Source organism: Tachysurus vachellii, chromosome 8 (assembly GCF_030014155.1).
Source record: "Tachysurus vachellii isolate PV-2020 chromosome 8, HZAU_Pvac_v1, whole genome shotgun sequence".
Taxonomy (NCBI): domain Eukaryota; kingdom Metazoa; phylum Chordata; class Actinopteri; order Siluriformes; family Bagridae; genus Tachysurus; species Tachysurus vachellii.
In genome coordinates, this window is record NC_083467.1 from 16,448,863 (window position 1) to 16,475,317 (window position 26,455).

General features: G+C 39.7%; 1 protein-coding gene across 1 annotated transcript in view; it reads right to left on the reverse strand.

Annotated features, from left to right (window-relative positions):
• pde11a (phosphodiesterase 11a) overlaps nucleotides 1-26,455 on the reverse strand; it is a 54,815-nt gene that overhangs the window by 12,110 nt on the left and 16,250 nt on the right. The window contains exons 3-14 of the mRNA XM_060876575.1: nucleotides 25,103-25,192; nucleotides 16,392-16,532; nucleotides 16,060-16,124; nucleotides 13,632-13,764; nucleotides 12,706-12,781; nucleotides 10,127-10,194; nucleotides 9,883-9,975; nucleotides 6,544-6,594; nucleotides 3,109-3,255; nucleotides 2,622-2,729; nucleotides 835-944; nucleotides 164-254 (exon numbers count right to left, since the gene is read on the reverse strand). Coding sequence (XP_060732558.1) covers nucleotides 164-254; nucleotides 835-944; nucleotides 2,622-2,729; nucleotides 3,109-3,255; nucleotides 6,544-6,594; nucleotides 9,883-9,975; nucleotides 10,127-10,194; nucleotides 12,706-12,781; nucleotides 13,632-13,764; nucleotides 16,060-16,124; nucleotides 16,392-16,532; nucleotides 25,103-25,192 — 1,173 coding nt within the window. The remainder of the gene's footprint in view (nucleotides 1-163; nucleotides 255-834; nucleotides 945-2,621; nucleotides 2,730-3,108; nucleotides 3,256-6,543; nucleotides 6,595-9,882; nucleotides 9,976-10,126; nucleotides 10,195-12,705; nucleotides 12,782-13,631; nucleotides 13,765-16,059; nucleotides 16,125-16,391; nucleotides 16,533-25,102; nucleotides 25,193-26,455) is intronic.

Genomic DNA, 26,455 nt, shown 5'->3' on the forward strand with positions numbered 1-26,455 from the left:
TTTATCTTTCCATGAACTCAAAGCGTGTTTGATAGACACCAGGGCCATGTTAGCTGTCAGTACGGTTATTACAGTAAGTAACCTATGTTCTTATTCTTTCTGTTGTTCTGTAATGATGGTGAATGTTTATAATGTGTTTGAGCGTGTGAGAAAGGGATCTTACTTCACTCTGCAGGATCATGACAGCATGGTTGAAGTGGTGATGCTCCATCGTAGCTGAGGTCCCATACAGGAGAGATAGAGCAGAACCTGTCCTGAGAGCAAAATGATGAGAATGTGATGAGAGAGAGACACATGATATCTTACTCACAACTCCGGAAAGGACATGCTTTATGCTCTGCCAAATAAAAGGTAATATAGATAGCAAGTGCATTGGCAGGTGAGTGAAAGATGGAATAGAAAGGTGAGTGTGCTTCCCTGACTTACTGTTTATTCATCACACTCTCTCTCTCAACACAAGTTTATATATTTACCAAATCTAGATCTCCCTGTCAAACATACAGCCCCAGTTTGCTGTGTGTGACTGCTTATCCAATCACAACCTTTATAATTTATACTTGTAAATATATCAATTCAATCAAATGTAGTGCTTTTAACATTGAACTTGGCCACAAAGCGGATTTACAGAAATATATTAATTCAGTGTATCAATTATACATTTAATACACTTATCCATAATAAGCAAACATGATGTGTCATGATGTTAGTTACAGCTATCAAGGATTATGACAGAAATTGACAAAAGGTCCTTATCAATCAGGTGGTTGGTTATAGCTGAACAGGCTGGTCATAAATTCTGGTTATAGCCGATCAATATAGGTGTGTGTGTCATACTTGGCTTGGAAAGCATTGTTTGTTCCACGGTGGTCCAAATCGTGGCATACACAGCCCACAATGAGCGCTAAGATCTCCAACTCTGAGAGGGTCTCTTGGAAGCCCGCAGTCTAGGACACATACACACACACCCACACCCACACAATAACACACACACATATATGACGACACCATAATCATTTCACCACAGCATTTACACAGCATTGTATTCAAAACAATATAATTGACAGATTATTTTAAGATGAAGTTAAATGCAAATAATTCATTATATTCTTTGTGCTATATTTATTACTACTTATTACATTTATTTAGACTTCATTGTTGGCAAGTTCTCGATTATAATTGATCAGATTAATTTATTTTCTATAACTGGAAATTTTCTATCTTTAACTGTCATCTGCAAAATAAATAAAGGTTTATATTAATGAACTTGTTACACATATCAGCTAACACATTGTAAAAATTGTATTGCAAACATTCAGTGTGAATAGATTTGAAAAAATAATAATTTTGATATGGTGTTATGTGATTAGGTTTCTCAAATATTAGCACTTTTTTTAACAGCAAGATATATTCATTTATCAAAAGGTACTTTTAATAGGAATTTGCAGCACTTCGAGCTTCTTGTAACATGGCAAGCTGTAACTTCAAGAATTTTGTTTTTTATGTTTAATATAATGTCATATTCCATAAAATTAAATGTAACTTTAATTGGATAAAAAGTATCACATCCATTATATACTATACACTATATACAGTACATCCATTCATCTTCAATAACCACTTTATCCTAGCCAGAGTCATGGTGAATCCAGAGCCTAATCCTGTTACCACAGGGTGCGAGGTGAAAGACCGGATGACATGCCACACACATTCACACGCTTATTCACACACTCATTTACACCTACATGCAGTTCAGCTTTGCCTATCTGCATGTTTTTCGGGGAGAACACACACACAGACACTCTTGAGCTCAGGACTGAACCCAAGTCCCTGGAGAGGTGCAACAGCACTACTACCCTCTACACAACTGTGCTATCAATATCAATCTTTTAGTAAATAAGAAAAAAAAATATTTACTTAGCCAGATGATTTTATCCAAAAAGGATTTAAAGTTATTTATTATTCCATAGTTTGCACTTTGTATGTGTTACTCATGAGTACTCTTACTGATTTGGATTGAATTTGTTTTAATGATGACCACATTTATTGTCACTTGGAGATCTCGGGTTATAATTCCTGGGGTGGATTTGAGGATCGGCAGAACTAGACAAAATGGTCAGTAAATGCTCTTGCCTCTGCTGAGCACATGAAATGGTACAAAAAAATGGATCATCCATGTGTGACGGCCCCTAGTGATCCTAATGCACTAGTGCTGTTCTTGCCTAGAGCTCACACTGCAGAGAACACTGAAAGCATTTTACTTCTATTTAATAATTGATCTTGTCTGGCTTTCACTGTGTATATTTCAGAACCATTTTCACACTGTTTTTGGAAGTGTTTCAATAAAGTCAAAAAATGCAACACACAATGAGGGATATAGGGAAGAGATTCAGCATGAAACAGAGCAGACAGAGTGCAAAGTGCTGCAAGTGCCTTTACAGCAGTGCTGCTTTGTATACAGGCTACAGCATTGGTAGCTTTTTATACTAAACATTTCTGCACAGACTATCTGCCTTCACGACAATATAAGATAATATCTGCCTTTTTATATTATTTTTCTGTGTTTATTTTAGTTTCATTTATACACACAGAGCCCATATCACAGCAATATCACAGTTACTTACAGTAAGCATGGAGAACATGCACTGACAGACATTGAATGCATGTCTCCAGTTGTGGTACAGAACGTTACGATAGTTCTTCCTTACGGTCAAAAGCCACCTACACAGAGTCTAAAAAACAGAGCAAATCAGACATAAATAACAATAACTGAATAACGTATCATATGTTCCAGAGCTGGATGAAGGGCAGAGGCATGGAGAGAATTTTATCCCTTGACTTTTATTTTTAAAACAAAAATAATGGAGAAAAGAAACACATGACTGTTTGGTAAAGAAAAGAAAAACATTTTAGATCATAAGTATGCGATTTAGCGCAACATGACCTCAGTTTGAGGTTAAAGAGTGGCACAGAACAGAGCCAGGAAATGTCAATAGCTGAAAAGTCCTGTAGTCTTAGCAGAGAATGTGTGTGCGTGTGTGTGAGTGTGTGAGAGTGTGTGTGTGAGAGAGAGAGAGAGAGAGAGAGAGGGAGAGGGAGAGAGGGAGAGACCTCATAGTCTATCTTGAATTTCTGCACCATGCCAAGCTCCATGAACATGCGCAGGGCTGCAGTTATCATAGCATCCACGTCCAGAGAAAAGTCATCAAAGGAGAGCTTATCAATGCCCAGCTCACACACCAGAGGGATGTTTGCTGCCTAGAACAGAGGAGGCAGAGAAAGACAGAGACTTTTACTTTGGAACTAGAGGTACTTCATTATCAAAACAAGACTATTAGAAAACATCTGTTCTAGTCCATTCGCATTGTAAAGAGTTCTTGATCAGATTCAAGTACGTTTGAAGGTCTATGAACTGATTCTGTAAGCTGTCCATCAATTCACTTGCACCAACATGTCATTAATATCAATACATCAGTAGAGTCCACATGAAATCATTTAGAAATTGTGATAATAGACACACCAGGATTAATATACAGAAGATCTACTAAACATCAGGAACTACCAGAGCAATCAAAGAAAAAGTGAAAAAAAAATTAGCCATAAGTCAAGAGTGTTTGTAGATTATCTTTTAAACAGCAACAACCTAAAACATGGACACAGGCATGTTGGAATTAGTTAATAGGTTTGTTGATTACAATCAACTTCCATATTAATGATAATCTATAAATGGTTCAGAAACTATCATAAAGCGTGAAGACAGTAGAGCACACACTGCTTCTCCTTCACCTTGTATGATATGACGCATATATATATATATATATATATATATATATATATATATATATATATATATATATATATATATATATATATATATATATATATACACTAGTGAATTTTATACACAAACACCAAGTGGAATGCTAATTGCACCACCATTGATAAACGTTAATACAGTACCATGGCAACCTGTAGTAGGGACACTACTGGTGACTTGTAGTGACAAAATCGCTGTATGTGTGAACGTAGCTACAGAAGGAGATAGTTATATAATTTCACACGTCTAGCCATGTTCTCTTCTCTCTGGTGCAAAGTCTATAAATCGGTATTGATGTTATATACTGTTGACCTTGACATAGCCTCTACTTGCATGCTGTGTATGCTATATAAGCCCAGTCCTGCTTGTGTTTCCATGCACGCTTGTGATTCCATGACCACTTATGTTCAGGCTTCATGTTTTTGCACAGTAAGACATGAAGTGGGAACTGTTCAAGATTCATTGTACTGACTGGGATGACTTGCTTTTCCAGGTGTTGAACATTAGACACATTATCCTCAGGAGAATAATGTAATATCCTTTCTGCTGATTTGATATAGTTCAGTGCTAGACACTAGTCGGATTTTCAGTGACATAGAAAACACCTGTAGGATGCCACAATCCTTCTATCTTCTGCCAGAATCGGATGTTGCAACATCTGATCTCGACACCACACATACTGAGCATCTGTGCTATGACATTATTCACATCTGACCTTGATTTAAACAGAATATCAGAAGTGCAGACAGCTGGACAGCAGGACAACACCAGAAATAGCACAGCAAGGTTACAAGAAAAGATTGTGTAACATATGTCAAAGGTCACTGCATTTCTTGCACATATTCACATCGAGGATGGGTCCACATTAAATTGTTTGAACAGTGTGTAATAAAGTTTTGTCTACAGAATATCAACACGATTTTCCTTTCCATCCATGTATGCTTTATTTTGACTGTTCTCTAGGAGGAATAAAAAACCATAAATGCCCCAGGATACAGCATATTAATAATAACAAAACACAAGCAGTCTCTTGAGGCTGGACATTCAACAGGGAACTAAAGTAATATTGTACCCAGTATGAGCAGGACACGGCAGAACCATTGAGTAAAAGAGATTTGTGACTTTAATTCAGTGCTAAAGTCACCAATCCACATCTACTAATGTTTGTCAGTTTGCACTGTAGTCACAGAGAGGTCTGACTCCCTTTCAAACAAAGACCAGAGAATGGGAAGAACAGAAGTGCTGGGAAAACAGAGACACAAAAAGATATGAGAGGAAGGGATGTAGAGGATGGCTGCAGTATGGCCATGTGTTCATCACCTTTCGTTCAGGTTCTTTATGAATGGAGGAGTGCTTTGTAGCTTCTTACTGATGCTATTGATTCCACAGCATCTGGTTATCCAATTAAAACTTAGCTTTGCACAGCTGAGAATCTCAACAGCACAGAGATAAACTGATAATGAGGGGGTCTATAGATAGAGCTCATACAGTGTGGCAGAAAAAGAGTGTGTGAGAGAAAGAGAGGGAGAGCGCACAGGCAAGGGAATTGATGTGTTTTGGTGACGTCATTGACAGATGCTAATTATAGCTATCTGTGAATTCCAATACTAATAATATCAAGAGGTGCTAAACAGCCACAATAAGCAAGCGATCGTCTCTTCATCTGTTCACTAGTATCAAACCGAACACAGTTCTTGCAGATCGTATATTCATGAGGACATCTTAATCTAGTCATTTTTACTCCACCATATTTAAAACATACTTTTAAGGCTGTGTATGTTAGTCTCTGCATGTCTTTGGTGCCTTTTATCAAAGTTTCAGGGTTTCAATGCTTTACTGCCTTCTGGAGAATAGTCCCTTTGGAGCCCAGCCTGAACAAGAAGGGAAATTAATAATGTTCTCACATTTACCCTTTGTCTTTCTTCTCTCTTTCTTTCTCCTTATGTATTTACTGTCAAGGTAATGCCTTGTATACAGCACTGTATATAAACATTTATTGTTGAAATATTTAAAAAAGTGCTTCAGTGGTGCTACTGCATTATATTTATGAATGACTGTTGAGCTTGTGTTGCAGTGACATTTAAAATGCTTGTGTGCATGTGTGTGTGTGTGTGTGTCTGTTTAAATGTGAGAAAGAGAGAGAGAGAAAGTACATGAAATAGAGAGTGGGTGTTTGACAGAGAGTGTAAGAGGGAAAGACAAACAGAGACAGAGCTGCTTTATTTGAGCAGAACTAGTCTCCGCTGTGCGCATTACTTTAAGCGTACAGGTTTCAAAGCCTCCAGCAAATTTTTTTCTGCCTATGAGGGCATTCAAAGGGAAACTCATTGTAGAAAAATCTATTATCACGGATTTGCCATCAATAATGAAGGAAAGTCACTCTGTTGTGAAGAAATGAGTAATACAGGAACAGTAATGAACTTATTAACTCATCATTAATACAATTAAAGTGTATATGCATGACATAATTAATTTTATGTAATCTGAATGGGACACTGGTCTAGGCATAACCACACAGACACTAATCCATGCTCTGGACTAAACCAGGGACCCTGGAACAATGAAGCAATAAGATTACGAGATGTGCCGTTGTAAACAAGTTTGTCATTTAATAATCATTTTGCAGATGCTGATGATCAGGTACTATAAGTCACAAATATACAAATGGAATTGTTATACAATGTTAAGTATTTAGTAGGTAAAGCTTGCTGCTTTACATTACACTTTACCTTAAACTTGTCCACTTCTGTCTTGGAGCAAGTGGCATGATATGACAGCACCTTCAGGGAGAGGGAAAGAGAGAGAGAGCGAGAGAGACTAGTTGATGTGATGCCTCTCATGTTCTACACATTTCAACATTCAACAGTAATAATTGAGTAATGTGCACACATCACCATGCTTAGCAATTAACTATTAAGTTAAATCAAGTGTAAAATTAGAAAAAGTGATGTCTCCTGCTGAGGCACAGAGTCTGCATGGTTTAAATAAGTGTCTGGTATTCCTATCCTCCCCCCACATTAATGTTTGTGTTTATGCAGACAGCACAGTAATAAAGTGATGTGTTCTGCTTTCTCTCTCTCCCTCAGTGTTCACTGGACCATCACATTTCTTGCTTCCAAACCACTTGTGTGTACAAGTGCACATGTGTATTCTATAAACTCTTGTTCTTTAACCAAAGCATCTACGCATTTCATCAAGCTTGCACGTGTTTATTCATCTCTATACTCACATTATGTACAGTCGTATGCAAAAGTTTAGGAACCCCTGACAATTTACATGATTTTAATTTATAAATATTTGGGTGTTTGGATCAGCAATTTCATTTTGATCTATCAAATAACTGAAGGACACAGTAATATTTCAGTAGTGAAATGAGGTTCATTGAAAATGCGCGTGTGAAAATTATACGTGTGCATAAATTTGGGTACCCCAACAGAAAAAAAAAAAAAAAAAAAAATCACATCAATATTTAGTAGAGCCTCCTTTAGCAGAAATAACAGCCTCTAGACGCTTCCTATAGCCTGTAATGAGTGTCTGGATTCTGGATGAATGCATTTTGGACCATTCATCCTTACAAAACATCTCCAGTTCGGTTAGGTTTGATGGTTGCCGAGTATGGACAGCCCGCTTCAAAATCACCCCACAGATGTTTAATGATATTCAGGTCTGGGGACTGGGATGGCCATTCCAGAACATTGTACTTGTTCCTCTGCAAAAATGCCAGTAGATTTTGAGCAGTGTTTTGGGTTGTTGTCTTGTTGAAATATCCAGCCCTGGTGTAACTTCAACTTTGTTACTGATTCCTCAACATTATTCTCAAGAATCTGCTGATATTGAGTTCAATCCATGTGACGGGAATCTGGTTAAAGCCCCACAGCATGATGGAACCTCCACCAAATTTTACTGTGGTTAGCAAGTGTTTTTCTTGGAATGCTGTGTTCTTTTGCTGCCATGCATAACGCCCCTTGTTATGACCAAATAACTTAATCTTTGTTTCATCACACCACAGCACCTTATTCCAAAATGAAGCTGGCTTGTCCAAATGTGCGTTTCCATACCTCAAGTGACTCAGTCTGAGGCGTGTGTGCAGAAAAGGCTTCTTTCGCATCACTCTCCTGTACCGCTTCACCTTGTGTGCGCTGAATTGTTGAACAATGCACAGTGACACCATCTACAGCAAGTTGATGTTGTAGGTCTTTGGAGGTGGTGTGTGGGCTGTTTTTGACCATTTTCACCATCCTTCACCTTTGCCTCTCCAATATTTTATGTGGCCTGCCATTTCTGGCCTTAACAAGAATTGTGCCTGTGGTCTTCCATTTCCTCACTATGTTCCTTACAGTTGGACACTGACAGCTTATATCTTTGCGATAACTTTTTGTAGCCTTCCCCTAAACCATAATGTTGAACAATCTTTGTTTTCAGGTCATTTGAGAGTTGTTTTGAGGCCTCCATGTTGCCACTCTTCCGAGGAGAGTCAAAGAGAACAACAGCTTGCAATTGGCCACCTAAAATACCTTTTCTCATGATTGGATGCACCTGTCTATGAAGTTCAATGCCTAATGAGCTCACCAAACCAATTGTGTGTTCCAATTAATCAGTGATTAGTTACAGGTATTCAAATCAACAAAATGGCAAGGGTACCCAAATTTAGGCACCTGTCTAATTTCGTTTTGATGCATATTGCACATTTTCTATTAAAATAACCAACATTTTATTATACAGATACTGTTATATCAGGTACAAGGTGCATTGTCTGTCAATAAATGGTAAGACATCAGATTGGTGGTCATAAACACTGAGGGAGTTTTTCTAAGACACTGTTATCCACAGATTGCTCATTAAGATTCTGGACCCGGACCTCCTGTGAAGCTACTTTGTTACCCTAATACATAAAGTACATTTGAATTGGCATTTAAATAAAATACAATTTAAAGTGACACAGAGGTTAATTATGATGGATGATGAGTGAGAGGTTAGGAAGCAGGAGTAAAGGAGACCAAGAGGTAAATGCAACCGGAACAGGAGAGAGCAAAGAGAATGATGGAAGGGATTAAGAAAAAAGGACAGAGGAAGAAAGAGACCAGTGTATAAGGGAAAAGAAGGTCTGTTGCCTGTATGTGTGTGCATTGTGGTGGCATTTTTATCTACATTTAAAAAACAAGGTCAGACTCAGAGTTGGTGGTAAAAGCAAAGGAGTAAAAATTATATTTATTTTGCTGCAGCAAAAGGCATCTTCCATACAGTGTAGAGAGCTGAGTCTACACAGTGAAGAGGCAAAGTTTTGTGTTTCAGCTCTACCTTTTATACCCTAGGTGTGTGCTTATGTTTCTGTGACTTCAGTAAGGCCAAATCTTATCAAGCACATGCACCCACACTCCCCTTATTTCCCATCCTTTTAACACATAGAATGTTTATAGCAGGGATGTTTATGGCATGGACATTTCCTCCTGTTCTCTCTCTCCCTACTCTGACACACAGAATTTACCATGAAAGCACATATAACACTCATGATATTTAAAATTTCCACAGTATGTGTATGTGTGTGTGTGTGTGTGTGTGTGTGTTGTGGTTTGTGAGATTATATACAGTACACCAGATATTCTGACCCTTAACTAACACTGTTTCACAATAGCATCACAAATGACTTTGTGACTTTTTGACCTGTTAGCTGTAAGTAAACTCATCATAAAATTGAAGTAAATTATATAGACTATGCATGCATGTGCTCTGTGTTGTACAGCAGAGGAGATACATATTAAATTGTTGTATAATGATATGGCACTGAAACAAGGTTTTTGGGTTTTGTTGTTTTTTTTTTGCCTTGTCTTCATTTTCTTAAATTAAGCTTTCATGTTTTTTGGGTAAAGACATCCCATGTGTGGATCACGAGCACAGTTTATCTGTTTTGCATTCTAAGATAGATCAGAAAAAGAGGCTATTAAGGTTCATATAAGACTACAAAATGGGTTAAAATAATACTATAATCATTCATCAAAATCCTATTGTGTGTGTGTGTGAGGGGTGGGGTCTGTGTGTATCTATGTGTATATGTGTCTGGAGAGACTTACGTCCAGGGCTACAGACTGTTTGGCCCAAGATTTCTTCACCTGATCGTACATTATTGTGTTATTAATCCCAAGCCCACAGAATATCACAAATGCCTGAACGAGAGAGAGAGAGAGAGAGAGAGAGAGAGAGAGAGAGAGAGAGAGAGAGAGAGAGAGAATGACACAGAAACAGTGGAAAGAAGTCTATGTAATTAGTAAAGAAAATATTTAGTAATAGTTTTGAAACTAGCTACATAATTCATACCTCAAACAGTCTCTGGTCTGCATCATCAAATGGTTTTCCATCCAGTCTGTTTAGGACCTGTGCAACACCTGCAACATAAACAGAGTACATCATGGGTCATGCAGGTCTCATAATGTTACTAATATGAGCTTAGAACTTTGATTTAATTTTAGAAGTATCAGGATTCATTAGGAATTGAAAATTCTTTCTCTTTTGCTGTTACTCTCTCAGCAGTTTGATGAATGCTACTGGGCAAACAAGATTGTACTTTCATTGACACGCTCCTGCCAGACCCCACTCTTGCAGCCGTCTATCCATTATTTAGAGCTACTGCTCTATATATATAGTCATGAAACTTCTGCTCTACACAGTCCTTTAGGTACTGCTCTAGAGATACATTCTTAAAGCTACGGCAAGAGATACACAGTCCTTAAGGTACTGCTCTAGAGATACTGTACATTCTTAAAGCTACAGCAAGAGATACACAGTCCTTAAGGTACTGCTCTAGAGATAGATTCTTAAAGCTACAGCAAGAGATACACAGTCCTTAAGGTACTGCTCTGAGATACATTCTTAAATCTACAGCAAGAGATACACAGTCCTTAAGGTACTGTTCTAGAGATACAGACTTAAAGGTACTGCTGTAGAGATACAGTCCTGAAACTACTGCTCTAGTTTTTTACCTTCTGCTAGAGTGACGCAGTCCCTAAGGTACTGCTCTAGAAATACAGTCTTGAAAGTATACAGAGATACAGTACTGAAGCTACTGCTCTAGACCTGCTGCCCTAAAACAGAAATACAGTTAGAGGCTCAAATCCATATCTAATGCTCTAAAGGTGCATCTCTACATTACCACAACTACTGCTCTATGGATGATGTCCTAACTACACATTTTCTAGAGATATAGCCTAATAAGTAACTATTTTAGGCTAAGTGGTCTTTACTCTCTCATGCAGCTGTACTGTATAACAAATATACAATGCTCATAAAATGAACACTTATTCATCACAGTATCACACCAAGTCAGTTAAACATCAGGGTACATCAATCTGTTCAGTTATGAAGCATAAGAGTCTGTGTATCAGATTCACTTTCTTTGGTGCAAATGAAAGTGACTATATATGCACTGAAGAGGCAACAGCGAAACAACCCCTAAAAAGGGAATGGTTCTGCAAGTGGTGGCCACTGAGAATTATTTTCTTCTTAGCCTTCCTGAATGATTTTTTTCGTAGTGTATATACTACTACTCTAGACATACAGATCCAAACCTACAGCTCCAAGAATAGTAATATAGAGTTATTGGTCTACAACTACTGCTCTAATGATAAAGGTGTATACGTACTGCACTATAGAAACATGCAATTACTATTATAGGCTCCGTTCAGCATAAACACTCAATTATTTTTGCTCAGATCCAATTTTGCTGCTGTATCCTCATGTTTGTAGGTGACCCACATTTATCATTAGTGTTGGCACACTGCTGTTCTGAGACAGCAATGTAAGAGAATGTAATTGTATTAAAGTAATTGTAAATACAAAAATAACATAATTATACAACATACTTATAGTTGCTCTAACACAATTGAGACACTATGGAATTTAATGACACAGCAAATATTAACTGAAGAGTAATTGTAAGGCAGTATAAAGGAGAAGTGAATTACAGGTGTGTGTGTGTGTGTGTGTGTGTGTGTGTGTGTGTGTGTGTGTGTGTGTGTGTGGCAATGATTACGATGTGGTTTAGCTGTCATGGGAGTATCCTTGGCTTCCTTTATGTTCAAGCCCTATGGTCTGGCAGGATGCCTGGGAGAAAATGGCCTCCTTTACTTCTCTTGCCCTTTTATGCACTCATTAAAGAAATCAAAGGCTGGGTTAAAGAGTCTAATTGATAGTAAATGGAGAATTCAGTTTTTATAGACCAGGAGGGATTAGGGGATTAATCATATTAAATCAACAAGGTAATTGTGAATTTAGATACAACAAGAGCTGTGAAAAAACTTATTTAAGTTGCTGAAATTCTAAATTGTTTGATCTTTGCATAGGTGCAATTAATCCTGTATCTATTCTGAGCTCCTCTAAGATGATATGTTTGCGAAAAAAAAAGGAGAAAAAAAGGTAATCTTTGTGAATGAACACATCCTTGACTCTGTACTGCACTTCCACATGCCGTTGTGTGGTTACAATGATTTTTAATCTGTTTCCTGATAAGAGTCCACCCACGCCTAGATACACCCTCACTGCAGAATATGCACACACTCTCTTGCTCTCTAATGCTCACATCCACAGGAACACACATGTAGCAAACTTTAATTCACAAACACATAAACCTAATGTACACACACATATACACACACACACACACACACTCACACACACATACATGCTCTGAACTTGTTGGGATACGGATAGTCCTTCTTATGGCCTTTAACACAATCTGTTATCTGCCTTTCTACCTTTAATGCAGTATATAGTAAGTGCACAAAAACACACAAATTATTCCTTCTACATGATACAAAACACACTACTGAAGACTGTACTACACAGTCAGGGTAGACATTGTACTGTAGAGAAAAATATTGGATGTCTATTTATGAACTTACCAATTATTTGGTGATTGCTGTTCCAAATAGGCACACACAGGACAGAGCGGATATGGAACCCAGAGAACTGATCTGCCTAATGTAAACATAGACAACACATAATTCACTACATTTGTGTCATGCTGCAGTACAGTACAAAACTTACCTCACTCACTATAATGCCTGCGGCAAAACTCAGCAAAAGACAGGCTGCCTAAATCCCATAGGACATGTACGCAGTGTAGCATACAACAATATACCAGCATGGATGCCAGAATTTCTGAGAGCACAGTAGAGAATCTAAAAGAATCTTAGCCAAAGATACATCAAAGCTGTATTATATAATTCATCAGTGTGTGACAGTAGCCAGAGATCAAAGCTGGACTGGTGCAGAACAGCACATCACTTTGGTTTATTGCTTTATTGACACTGTACACTTATCACTACCTGGAAACAGCTCAGAATTAGGCAAATAACACACTTCTCTACAATACAAAGCTGAGTCACTGCTATACCTTTGTTTCTGGATCAAGTCTCGGGTAGCCTAAATGTTTTCAGATGTTTTCATATATATGTCAGTTTTCTGGCACATACCAGGGCAAAACCGTCTACCATGTATACTACAGACATACTGACAATGCTGAGGTCGGTATACATTAATCAAATTCTTTCACAGAAAAGTCCTTTCAGCAAGACATTTGATTCGTATCAATTAGATTTTACTGTTTGAGTAATGTTGCTTGTATTTCTTTCTTGCCAAAGTTATATTGTATGTTGTACCAGTCATTATACCTAACAGCTTGGCCTCCGAGTATCTAACTAGTAATTATGACTCAAAGTGACATTTATGAAGGTTTTCTCATTTGGAAGCTGATGATTACAGTATTCATCATTGTGAGCTGATGGGAATGTAGTACTAGGGCTGCAGGTCATGCAAGCATATCTACCTCTGCGTCGAAGCGGGGGTCCTGGTAGGTATCGCTGATGTTGACCGGCAAGCCAGTGGAGGCCACCAGCTCGGCTATGCTGTTGTTAATCAGCCAGTCTGAATACGAGGACTTCTCTATACTGTCCTTAAAACTGAAAAGTCAATAATAAATAAAGAAGAACGATGAGAAATGAACATATCCACATTTAAGACAAGGGAATGTAGAAGGAAGTTATGACAAAGAGAGTTATGTATTGATGGATGTACTGGATTAGAGGTGCTGTTAGCCAGTTATGTAAGGTTGAAGAATACACATTGATAAATGCAATCTGTATAACTCAAAGCCCCTTAGGAGTTGGTATTGTTTATAGTGCCCCTCCCCATGCAGTGATTCATATCTAATGACCCTTTCATGCATTTTAATAAGCTTCTCGCAAGCATGCTGGATTAATGAAAAGTTCCCACTCTGATTGTCATATCCGCCCACATGCCATAGACAGACATACAGCTGCCTCCTTCATCGCTCTGTCTCACTCTGTATCATTAGCCCAATCTTTCATGTTCACAGTACAGCCCTATCAGGTTTCTACATCACACCCACATGACTGTAAAACAGCTAATAACACTTTTACATGTGAGCTGCTGGCTAACTGCTGCATTGCTTTAGTCAGAGTGTGTGTGTGTGTGTGTGTGTGTGTGTGTGTGTGTGTGTGCTGGAGAGGCGCAGTGAGACCAGTCTCACGGGGGTTGTATGTCAGGCAGCTCAAGTCTATGGGGGCAGCACAGAACAAATCACACATGCATAATGGACATAATGGCTTCTGCTCTGGAAAAATTCTCTAAATTAAACACATAAGTCCTGTATGTTGCACTTACTGGCCAAAAAGCCAGTAAAGCTTCAAATGCATAATTTGGGATTTTGCACAGAAGCAAGCCTCACATATAATTCCCATTTTAAAGCTTTTAAACTTCATATATTTTTAAAAGAGTTAGGCCTAATAGGCTGGACATAAAATCAGAAATTATACTTGTCCATTAGATGATGTTTATTTGTCCCTCCTGCATAGAAGCCATGCTTTCTGAGATAACTGCACTATTGGATCAAACATTCCCATCATTTTTACATGCTCTTATGTGAGTTAGGGATCTTTAAACAGTGGTAGAAAATGTTTATTAAGCTTTGATTTGTTCTTCTGAAAGAGCCATCAAGCTTAAAAACGTTGTTTTAACAGACACAGCCATCAGTGTATGTGATTTCACAGCTTGGCACTGGAGAATTAGCCAGGTGTTTGTAGTGAGAAGCGCGAGGGCTGAGTGTCGTTCAGCCCCTTGACAGCACTGCGGTGTCCTTGCCGCTTCCATAATGATTCCACTTGCATTTAGCACCACCATGCCAGAAACGAGCAGCTATGTTTCACAAACACAAATGTCTCGCACAAAACTTCACTAGCACTCAGATGTAGTTCTCTTCTGCAATTAGGAGAGAGCAATCAAGACCATTCTCTATAGCAGCTTTGGTATGATGTTCACGCACTTAAAATCACATGCTTCACTCCTTTCCTAGGTGCAACACGGTTGTATATGTTGGCAGGTGGGCTGGTATCTTGTGTGTTTGCAGTAAGATAGTGGTGGCTGCTCAGAGAGCTGAGCTACAGGGTTTGGGCTTTCCTAAGTGCTGAATAAAGAGAGTCCAAAGATTCTGTGCAGTGCAGAATTGAGAATGTGAGCAGCAGCTGACATGGGGAGAAACTCCAAGCCTCTGGTGCAGAAGCACTGGAGAATCATCAATCAAACGTGCATAGCGCAGTCCCCATTGACGCAGACCAGCATAACACAACACACTGCTAAGCAATTAATGAGTCTTCTAAGAAATATTTAACAGCCTTGTAACGTGAAGCTTTAAAATTCATCAGCAGGCAATAGAGTGCATGATTTAATGCTAGAATTATTTGTACTGTACTTCCCAAATATAAAGTGGGCCTGAATCCATTTTCTGTCACAATTCATGTCAGTTCGGCTAAATGTAGTCTTTATTTAGTGCTAGGACTTTTCAGTTTCACGCTAAGAAGATAATAGTGTTTTAAACTATGATTTCATCTTGCCATTTTTCCTTTCTCACTCTGCGGCCTTTATGGCTCTGTGACTGATTATAAAAGAGCATTCATTTAAATTAGAGATAGAAAACAAAATGATCAATTATTCTATGGACCACCACCTGTGAATAATACCAGCAATGTGACTTTTCCTATTAGCCAGGACACATTAGCAGACGTTTCCTGCTGAGCTGCAGACTGAATCTGAGAAAATCTGATGTGCTGCTGGACTCAGATGAGTTATTAACAGAAAGCAAAAAATCACTAAGGTGGAGGTGTGTGTGCTTATTTGTGTGTGTGTGTGTGTGCGTGTGTGTGTGTGTGTGTGTGTTTAACCAATTTTCAGGATCTTACCTGTTCTCTGTGTCTGCACTACACTTTGGTGACAGTAGCTCAAAGGATTTAGTAAACTTCACTACCTGCAACAGATTTCAGAGTTTCAGCATCTGTCATGAGCATTATGGTATTTATTAGCAACAAAATGGGAAGGGAAAGGAAGGGCAGGGAAGGGAAGGGAAGAAATTAGAGACCAGACAAATAGAGTAGAAATTACAGTTGCCAATTATATATTTATTTCTTCTTAAATCCTAGGGGAAAAAAGAAAGGAAAGTAAATAAAAGGAACCAAAGAGGAATGGAGAGAAAGGTGGGTTAAGAAGAAAGCTGTGGGGTGAAGAGGATGATCACCGGAGACTCAATGTCCTCCAGAAGCTGTACAGAGCAGTGTTCACATTTGAGCAGCGTTTGAGCACGATGCATAATCTTCCTCACAATCTTCTCTAGGTCTGTCTGTTCTTCAAACAAATCATTCACCACCTCTAGCAAAGCCTGCACACATATACAGACACATACACACACATTAAAGGATGTTCAAGAGTTCAACATTGCATACATATCAGTGACCTTTTGTGAGCTGATAGCTTTATTCTATTATATTCTATGCAAAGATTTGAAAGTTCATTTCTTGTTTACTGCCTACTACTACTGACACTGGATTTCACTGGAGTTCAGTGACAAAGTAAGAGATTTATCTATAATTCCATTATAAATATTATAATTTGTTTGTTTTATTATTGAGGTTTGTAATAGATTTGTGTATTGACAGGTTAAGGCTGCCACCTTCTGGGTCACTATGGTAAAGGCAGTTGTTATGTTACGTTGTTGGCAAATGATAATTGAGCCTTTGCGGCACCTGTAATAACAGAGTCTGTCCCCGGAAGTAAGAAGTAAAGACGTGTTAAGTTGTTCTGCTCAGTCTGTTTATTGTCTTCCACCTGATATACTACAAATGGCGACGAGGATATTTAATGAATACCGCTGCGTCAATGGTTTGTAAGAGTCACGTACACAGGTCGTGGTAAAAAAAAAAAAAAAAAAAAAAGTTTTTTTTTCCGAGGAACCAGGCACGTGTTGGATTAGCAGTTAACATTGAAATCAGCATGGCTGTGCTAGTCGGTCGTGTGGATGAATACAATGACGCGAAGGAGGATTTTGAGTCGTATCTGGAACGTCTGGAGCAGTGGATGTTGGCGAATGACATCGAGGATGAAAAGAAAGTCTGCGTGTTTCTCTCGGTGATTGGGGCTGATGCTTATAAGCTGCTGAAGAATCTGGTGTCACCGACAGTACCGAGTGCTATGGCGTATGCTGATCTGGTGAGAGCACTGAGCACGCATTACAAGCCGGCACCGATTGTAATCGCGGAACGGTTTCGGTTTCAGAGGCGTAACCAGAAAGAGAGTGAAACTGTCTCTGATTATGTGGTGGCTTTGAAGCAGTTAGCTGCTACCTGTGTTTTCGGACAGTACCTGGATGATGCGCTGAGAGATCGTTTTGTGAGTGGATTACGCTCGGATGCCGTGCAACGCAGGTTGTTGTCTGAGAAGGATCTGACCTTCTCGAAGGCTTGTGAGATTGCAGTGTCAATGGAACTGGCGTCAAAGAAATCGATGGAATTTTCTGGACACAGCGAGCCTCAGCAGGTAAATGCCCTGTCAAGTGCAAGCTTTTCTGAGAAGGGGAGGAAAGGTCAGTTTAGACGACAAAATGATGATAAAATGCAAAGCAAGGGACAGAAAGGAGTAAAAAATTACTTGGGACCACAACAGACATGCTACCGATGTGGGGGAAAACACTCAGCACGTGACTGCAGATTTAAAAATGAAAAGTGTCATACCTGCTCCAAAATTGGACACATAGCCCGTGCATGTAGAAAGGGAAAGGCCATTTCGCAAACTCAGTATGTGGAAGCTGAAGTAAATACATCCAGAGTGGATGAAGAGGCTGAACTTTTTGGATTGTATGCAGTATACGCCACCTCAAGGTATAAAAAGGGGTACACAGTGGATGTTGCACTGGATGATAAGAGAACAACAATGCTACTGGATACAGGGTCAGCTGTGTCAGTGGTATCTGAGGATTTCTACCAGACGAATCTCAACCATTTCAGTTTAAAACCAGCCCCCGAGTTAAGGCTAAAATCATATTCAGGCCAAAGTATTGCTGTTCGAGGATACACTACGATTCCAGTGCGGTATGAAACACAGCAAGTTACCCTTCCTCTGGTCATTGTAAAAGGAAGTAGACCAGCTCTGATTGGTAGGAACTGGCTAAAGGAACTACACCTGAACTGGGAACAGATTTTCACTGTACACAGGGTGTTTACACAGGCAGATGGGACTCTAGGCGTGAACGAGGTGTTACAGCGCCACCAGGCAGTGTTCTCTGAGAACCAGGGTTGCATAGAGGGCTTTAAAGCCAAAATCCGTATAAAACCAGGCACCACACCAATCTTTTGCAAAGCTCGCCCGGTTCCTTACGCATTAAAGGAAGCAGTAGAAAGGGAGCTGGACAGGTTGGAGAAAATGAAAGTGATTTCAAAGACTGAGAAAAGTGAGTGGGCCTCTCCGATTGTCACTGTACCAAAGGCAGATAAAACAATTAGGGTTTGTGGCGACTACAAGGTCAGTATTAATCGGTGTATGGAAGAGCAGACATACCCACTACCTAACGCCGAAGATTTGTTTGCTACTTTAGCAGGAGGAACATTGTTCAGCAAGCTTGACCTCTCTCATGCCTACCAGCAGTTGATGTTAGACGAAGAGTCAGAGAAATATCTGACCGTTAACACCCATAAGGGCTTGTACAGATTTCATCGCCTCAGCTATGGGGTTTCCAGCGCACCTGCGATTTTTCAGTCTGTTATGGACCAGATTTTACTAGGACTGGATCATGTGACATGTTTTTTGGATGATATTCTCATCACTGCGTCATCTGAGGAAATGCATTTAAAAAGACTGGATGAAGTGCTCACACGTCTGGAAAAACACGGTGTCCGGGTGAAACTGTCTAAATGTAAGTTTTTTCAGAGCAGTGTGGAGTATCTGGGACATCGCATCGACCAGGATGGTCTGCACCCCACTAATGAAAAGGTAGCAGCCATAAACAAAGCGCCGGAGCCAAAAAATGTCACTGAGCTGAAGTCTTTCTTAGGTCTTCTTAACTATTACAGCCGTTTCCTGCCAAACTCCTCCACCATCCTCCGCCCTCTACACAGCCTGCTGAGAAAAGAGGCAAAGTGGGTTTGGACCTTTGAGTGTGCTAAGGCATTTGAAGATGCAAAGCAGCTATTACAGAAAAATAATGTGTTGGTGCATTACGACACACGTTTGCCACTCCGGATTGCGTGTGATGCGTCACCCTATGGAGTAGGGGCGGTGATTTCTCATGTCATGAAGAATGGAGAGGAACGGCCTGTGGCTTTTGCATCAAGGACATTAACGGAGGCTGAAGGGAAATATGCCCAAATTGAAAAGGAGGCCCTTGCCATCATTTTTGGAGTAAAGAAATTCCACAAATATCTATATGGGAGGAAATTCACACTCATTACAGATCACAAACCACTGTTAACTATACTGGGACCAAAGTCAGCGGTTCCAACTTTAGCGGCATTAAGGATGCAACGCTGGGCTCTCATCCTTATGGCATACAGTTATGATATTGAGTACAGAAGATCAGCTGATCATGCTAACGCTGATGCTTTGTCTCGCCTACCCAGTGCCTCATTAGACAACACAGGAGAAGAGGGAGGTATTTTCTACTTCTCACACGTGGAGGAACTACCAGTGAGTGCAAAAGACATTGAGAGTGCTACTTTAAAAGATCCTACACTGAACAAAGTGTGGAGCTACACAATGAATGGATGGCCAAGTTATGTTCAGGAGGAAGCACTACGGCCTTATTTCATACGTAGGCAGGAGTTGTCAGTGGAACAAGGTTGCGTTCTTTGGGGCCAGCGAGTCATCATACCCCCAGGCTATCGGCAGCGCTTACTGGACGACCTTCATCAGGTGCACCCAGGTATCTGCCGCATGAAAGCTCTCGCTCGCAGTTCCATGTGGTGGCCTGGCTGTGATGGGGATATTGAGGAGCTCGTGAAAGGTTGCTCTATATGTCAAGCTGTTCAGAAAATGCCAGCAGTCGCACCACTGCACCACTGGAGATGGCCGGAAAGAGTGTGGCAGAGAATTCATATTGATTTTGCTGAAAAGGACAAGCAGTATTTTTTGGTGGTCATTGATAGTCATTCAAAGTGGTTAGAAGTGTTTCCTGTGTCCTCTACCACCTCTCACAAAACCATTGAAGTGCTGCGAAGCCTATTCTCTGCGTATGGACTGCCAGAGGAGCTGGTATCTGATAATGGTCCACAGCTGGTGTCGAGGGAGTTTACACAGTTCCTGGAGAGAAACGGTATCAAACACACTGCTGTTCCTGCATATCATCCTGCATCGAATGGAGCTGCAGAGAGGTCGGTGCAGATTTTGAAACGTGCACTTACAAAGGATGTGTTGGAGGCGGAGAAAAAGGCTCTTTTGCCACTCAGTCATAGACTGGCAAATTTCCTGCTCATGTACCGCAGTACACCCCACACCGTGACGGGACGTACACCGGCTGAGTTATTTCTGAAACGCCAGATACGAACCCGCTTCAGTTTGCTTAGGCCCACGCTTGCCAGACGGATGGAAGAGAAACAAGCCACTCAGAAACGTCATCATGACTGTAGTGGCTCATCTCTTCGTTTCTTTCAGGAAGGGGAAGCGGTCCGCGTCCGGGATTTCAGGGGAGGAGGGGACAAATGGAATCGGGCAAAAGTACTAAAAAGACTGGGAGCTGTCACATATTTGGTACAAGAGGGTCAGAGGCAACGCACAGTGCATGTCGACCACATGTTGCCCGGGCGAGGAAATGTGGGTACACTTCCACAAAGCTTGCCCTCACCAGTGGTGGAAAATGAGCCGCAGGTAACTATGGACTGTGCTTGTCCAGCTGTTTTGCCCAGTGCACCGGTGACGCTAATATCACCTACTGTTCTCTCTAAACCAACCGAACGGGTGGTCGAAGCGCCATCCCCCACAGCAAACAAAAAGTCACCTGAGAAACGGAGGTACCCAGAGCGGGTCCGCATACCACCTAAAAAACTGAATCTATGACCGGCAGGAATTTGTTGGTAAATGTGAATCTGCACAGTGGATGTAAGCTGCCAAGAGACATTTTTTTTGTTGAAAATAGGAAGTTTTGCCGTAAATTTAGATTTAATTAAGGCAGTGGATTTATTTTGACTGTGAGATTTATATGCAAAGTTATTGTTGCTTGTTCTTTCTGAACTTAAAATTGCTCTTGTTTAAAACTAAAAGGGGAGGAATGTAATAGATTTGTGTATTGACAGGTTAAGGCTGCCACCTTCTGGGTCACTATGGTAAAGGCAGTTGTTATGTTACGTTGTTGGCAAATGATAATTGAGCCTTTGCGGCACCTGTAATAACAGAGTCTGTCCCCGGAAGTAAGAAGTAAAGACGTGTTAAGTTGTTCTGCTCAGTCTGTTTATTGTCTTCCACCTGATATACTACAAGGTTGATGCCATGTTGTATGTACAAACTGTTTTATATATATATATATATATATATATATATATATATATATATATATATATATATATATATATATATATAAAAAATAAATAAATAAATAAATAATAATAATAATAATAATAATAATACGTTTCTTTCTTTCTTTCGTTCTTTCTTTTATTTTTCTTCAGTTGGGTGATTTACTTAAAACTAAGCTACTGTCATACGTGACCCACGCTAGGTTATTCATGAGCCTTCATGAGCCTTTATCTTAATCAAAATCACCCATTTATCAGACAGACTGATATAATTCCAAGGATTTTATATCTGATATGCCCTTTGTGGGTTGAAGCATTGTTATGGTGAAGAGGATTGTGTACTTCAGTTAACCACAAGGCATGTAGTGCCATCAGTGGTGAACAAATCTGAGAGGAGAGGTCATATAAAAAGCAATGCTATACTCCATACATGCATCCTGGGTGAGTGAAATGATAAAGATGATAAATGACAATATGACAGTCACCTTTATCCATTCATCACCAGTTCCAAACAGTCTCACAGTGATTGCATATTTTTAGGCAAGGACAACACTGCAGTCGGTTCTTTGGGTCTTCATGACTGTGCTTTGAGACGCATCCGTTCACACTACTAATGTGATGTGGACATACAGTAAGTGTCACAGACCACCCAAAAATGTGATCAGATCATGATGCATCTTAGAGACACTGTTCACACCTGTATTTAGTTCTGTCCACTTATGATCCAATCACCCACGCCATCTAAGTCCATCTACATAACTCAGCATGCACTAATAATATGGAACAATCCTATGGGCTGACTACCTGCAAGATGTAGAAGGCATGTGATCGCAATTTTAGATGGGCTAGACATTTGCAATGGAAACTAGCTTAGGGAATGTGATATGTCACTTTGGTAAACCAACTGCGTTAGATGGAAAGTTGTGGAATACATACAGTATAGTCAGCCTGACATTCACACACAGTATTGGTGTGAACCAGTACCAGATTTCTGCTATTACTTGAATCAAGTGTATACAATTAAGGTGGTTGAGCACCTTATAAGGACATTCCTGTTCAGCTCCCACTAGAGTCAAATAAGAACTCTCCCCCTGAGCTTAGACCCAGAGCAGACCCAGGACTACTGGAAAAAATATATATCACAGTTGGCTTTAGGAGTTACTGTGATCTGTGGATGGGGATAAAGTCTAGTCTGACCTTCTCAGCCTGTTGACACTACAGGTGGATGGAAATTGATTGAATTAATTATATCGGATACACCTTACTGTCAGGACTTCTGCTTGGACATGTGTTTTGTGTCACATCTCTTATCACTCTCACCTGGTTGTAATTGGACTAATTATTACGTGCATTTATTTCCTCCACGTTGCGGTTAGATTCGCAAAGTCCTCGTCTTTGTACCGTCTTTTGTTTTCAGTTCTTGTTTCATGTTTTGCTGGTGTTTATTTATGTATTTATTTTTCCTGTCTTTTTTTTTGTTAATATTTTTTTTTAAATTTGTTATCCCTGCGTTTGGGTCTGATTTTTATCCCCGCCGTTTTTGACACTTACACTTCACTGCACATCTGTAATTCCAGCACCAGTAATAGTTCTGCATATAAGCTGCATATTTCTGCCTTTCCATCCTATCTGTTAACATCTGATAAGCTCAGAGCCGATCGGCCCTATACAGTACGCTCACTACGCAAGTTGCGTAGGGCCCCGCAAATTACGCAAGGCCCCGCCCCGCCTCATTTTACAGCGCGTGTTAATATTTACTGTGTAGATGACAATATGAAGCGGAGCTATCCATCTGGCCATGAAAAGAGAAAAAATAAACAAAATGAGAGTGAAATGCGAGAAAATCAATCAGGTAAACTTGTGTTCTCTTCAAGTTTGATGTCAGCAAGAGCAAATAACAGTAAAGTTAAGTTGATTCTGTCTCTAGTCTCTATCTGACTAGCTAAATTAGCTGTGCAGTGCTGCCAGTGCATCTCTTGGCATGTCTGTCACACAACAATTTATTGCGTGAACATTCGCGTGAATAAACGCCCGTGTTTATAAACGGCAGCTCGATAACCGCGCCGCGCGTGAACATGCGTTCATATCCGCGTGCAATCGTGCACGAATCGTGACACGCGCGCTTTCCAGCAACATCTGTGAGGGGACCAGTACAAAAAGTAGCGTGATAGCACTCCTAAATGACAATGTTTATAGTCTCTCAATCAAGGTTACAACAACGTTAATGCAATATGGAATCCAATGGATTTACATTGGAATGGGCATAATGCCAGGTCAATGCACATCCCTCAGTAAATAATAACCATCAGGGATCAAGTATTGCTCTCATGCATACTATAAAACACGGTGATACGGTATGGCAAGCCATTTTAGCTTTTATACATTCACATGATATAGATTTTTGATATCAAGAATTCAGTTTTCAATACTTAAAATGTGAATATTAAGAGTGTGATTTCTAGTAGTAACCATATTTTTGATATCAGGAATTACATTTAAATTCACTTGCTTTAAATATTCAACTCAAAATTCTATTTAAAATATTCCATTCAATAAAGATTTGTTTATACCTCATTTAATTCTGTATTGTTTTACTCTTTGAATGAGAGATGGAGTAAACTTTTTTAGAAGGAGGGAGGTTTGTAGTGGGAGCAGTGGGGTGTCAAGTGTGAATGTGTGGCAAATGGTTTACATGGCTCACGGGTCAGGTAGAAGGGCCCCTTAGCAGAATTTTGCTTAGGGCCCCAGGGAGGTCAGGATCGGCTCTGGATAAGCTGATACCATCTGACCATTTTTGCAATGAAGGTTTGTTCTGCAAATATGCTCATTTTTTGGCTTGACATGAATGTGAACTCTAAAAGCAACAGCAAAACTTTGGAATTGAGCAATAAGCATTTCTATGTCACTGTAGCATATCACAAAACAATGCTTTTCATGTTCAACTTACTCTGGCATGTACACTATCAATTCATTTCTTCAACCCAATAAAGTACTACGGGGCTGTAAACAATGTGTCAAGATCAATAATTCCTATCCCCGCTTATTTTCCCTCATCATCATTATTCATTCTTTCTTCTGGGATGAATGTAGTAAATATGATAGACAAGAGACCAGTGTTTAGATTTAAAGCCATGGCCTAATGCAACACACAACCACACACTGATCCTGCTCCCGACCCTGACCTTTCTGGAAAAACAATAAACAGTGTAAGCAGCAGGAAAGTACGTGGGCAGCTATATATCAGTACATACATACACACATTGTCAGCAGTAGGCCTATACTGGGATCTATAATGAGATGTGAGATACAGACCATTGTACCCCCCACAACTACCCTTTAGACTTCATTGCTGATTTTTTGCTGAAAAAATCTAAAAGTAGGTGGTTCTGTAATAAGTGTTCTGTTTGTCGGCAAAGCACCAGCAATTGTCAATTAGCAATTGTAGCTGTCTTACCCTGCTCCTATCATACTCCTTTCTGGATGCAGCAAAAAGCTGAGCATTGGAGATAGCGATTCCACAGAAGGGCAGGTACATCTGCAACACCTGTAAAGAGAGAAATAATCAGTACAAACCAAACACGCAAGCCAAGCTCCAATATTTTCCCCTGCCTACTATTTATATCATGCCTATTAATTATATACTGTGCAATATTTATTGAATATCTTTGTGTTTATTATGCATAGCCAATCACATTTTTACTAGGGAATAGCCCCTACAGTGGGCTATTGGTTGAGCATTATGAAGCATGGCCTTTTCTACTCAGCTTCAATTGGCATGAACTGATTCATCAATACAGCAGAAATTTCCCTTCATTTTAGCACAGTCCACTGACTCATTCACTGATTCAGTACATTCACTCACTTGTGTATGAATTATTCAAAATCTAGGTTTTAATGTCTAATGTTCTTTTTGTCTTGCGTGAGTAAGAGAGAAGAGGGAGGAGTGTGAGATTGTGAATGGAGGAAAGAGAAAAAGGAACAATGAACACAAAGGGAGGTAAAAGCCTCCCTTGTCATGTCTGGGCTGTGCTGACATCAACCTGCTGATATTAACCTGTCATCGTTTGACTGAATGTTAGATTCACCAACAATCACAGCCACAGAAGGCCTATACTTCTTTTCAAAGGATAAACGTTCACAAGCCATGTCAATAGAAGTCAAGTTGATATACATGCACTCACCCACACACACACATCCATTTATCCTTACTGTTTATGCACGTGTGTGCGCATGCTCCTGTGATCTTAGAATAATCTTAAAGCTTAGAATTCTGAAAACAGCATCAAAACCAAGATTAAATGTCTTAATCTGAGAAGCAGAGGACACTGTTGTAATCCTTCAACAACGCCCCCACCCCAAAAAAAAAAAAATTTATAAAGCAGCATAACATTTTGCATACGCCTATATGGACTTCTTGTTTTTAAGCTAAAAAACAAATCTTTATAATAAACAAAGTCATCTCTGTTCAGCATGGAAGAGGGCACCAGAGGGCATCTAATGCTAACAATGAGGTCTGAAAATAAGCTAAAAACAATGTACACTTTGTAAAGGCTTTTTCAGTTTAGCTGCTCTCCTCTATTATTACCCTTACATTTATTTTTTCATCTGAGTATGACAGAGCTACTCCAATTTAATTTAAGAGCTCAGAGCTTTATTTTACTTCATGTCTATTCCTGACAACTGCTTATAGTTCCATGGGTCAGTCAGAAATACAACCAATGTATATGTAGGTGAAGTGGCTGTGAATAGTGAAGAGAACCACTGTATTTCAGGTGGGATTCTTAAGTGTGTTTCCTTCAGAGGATCT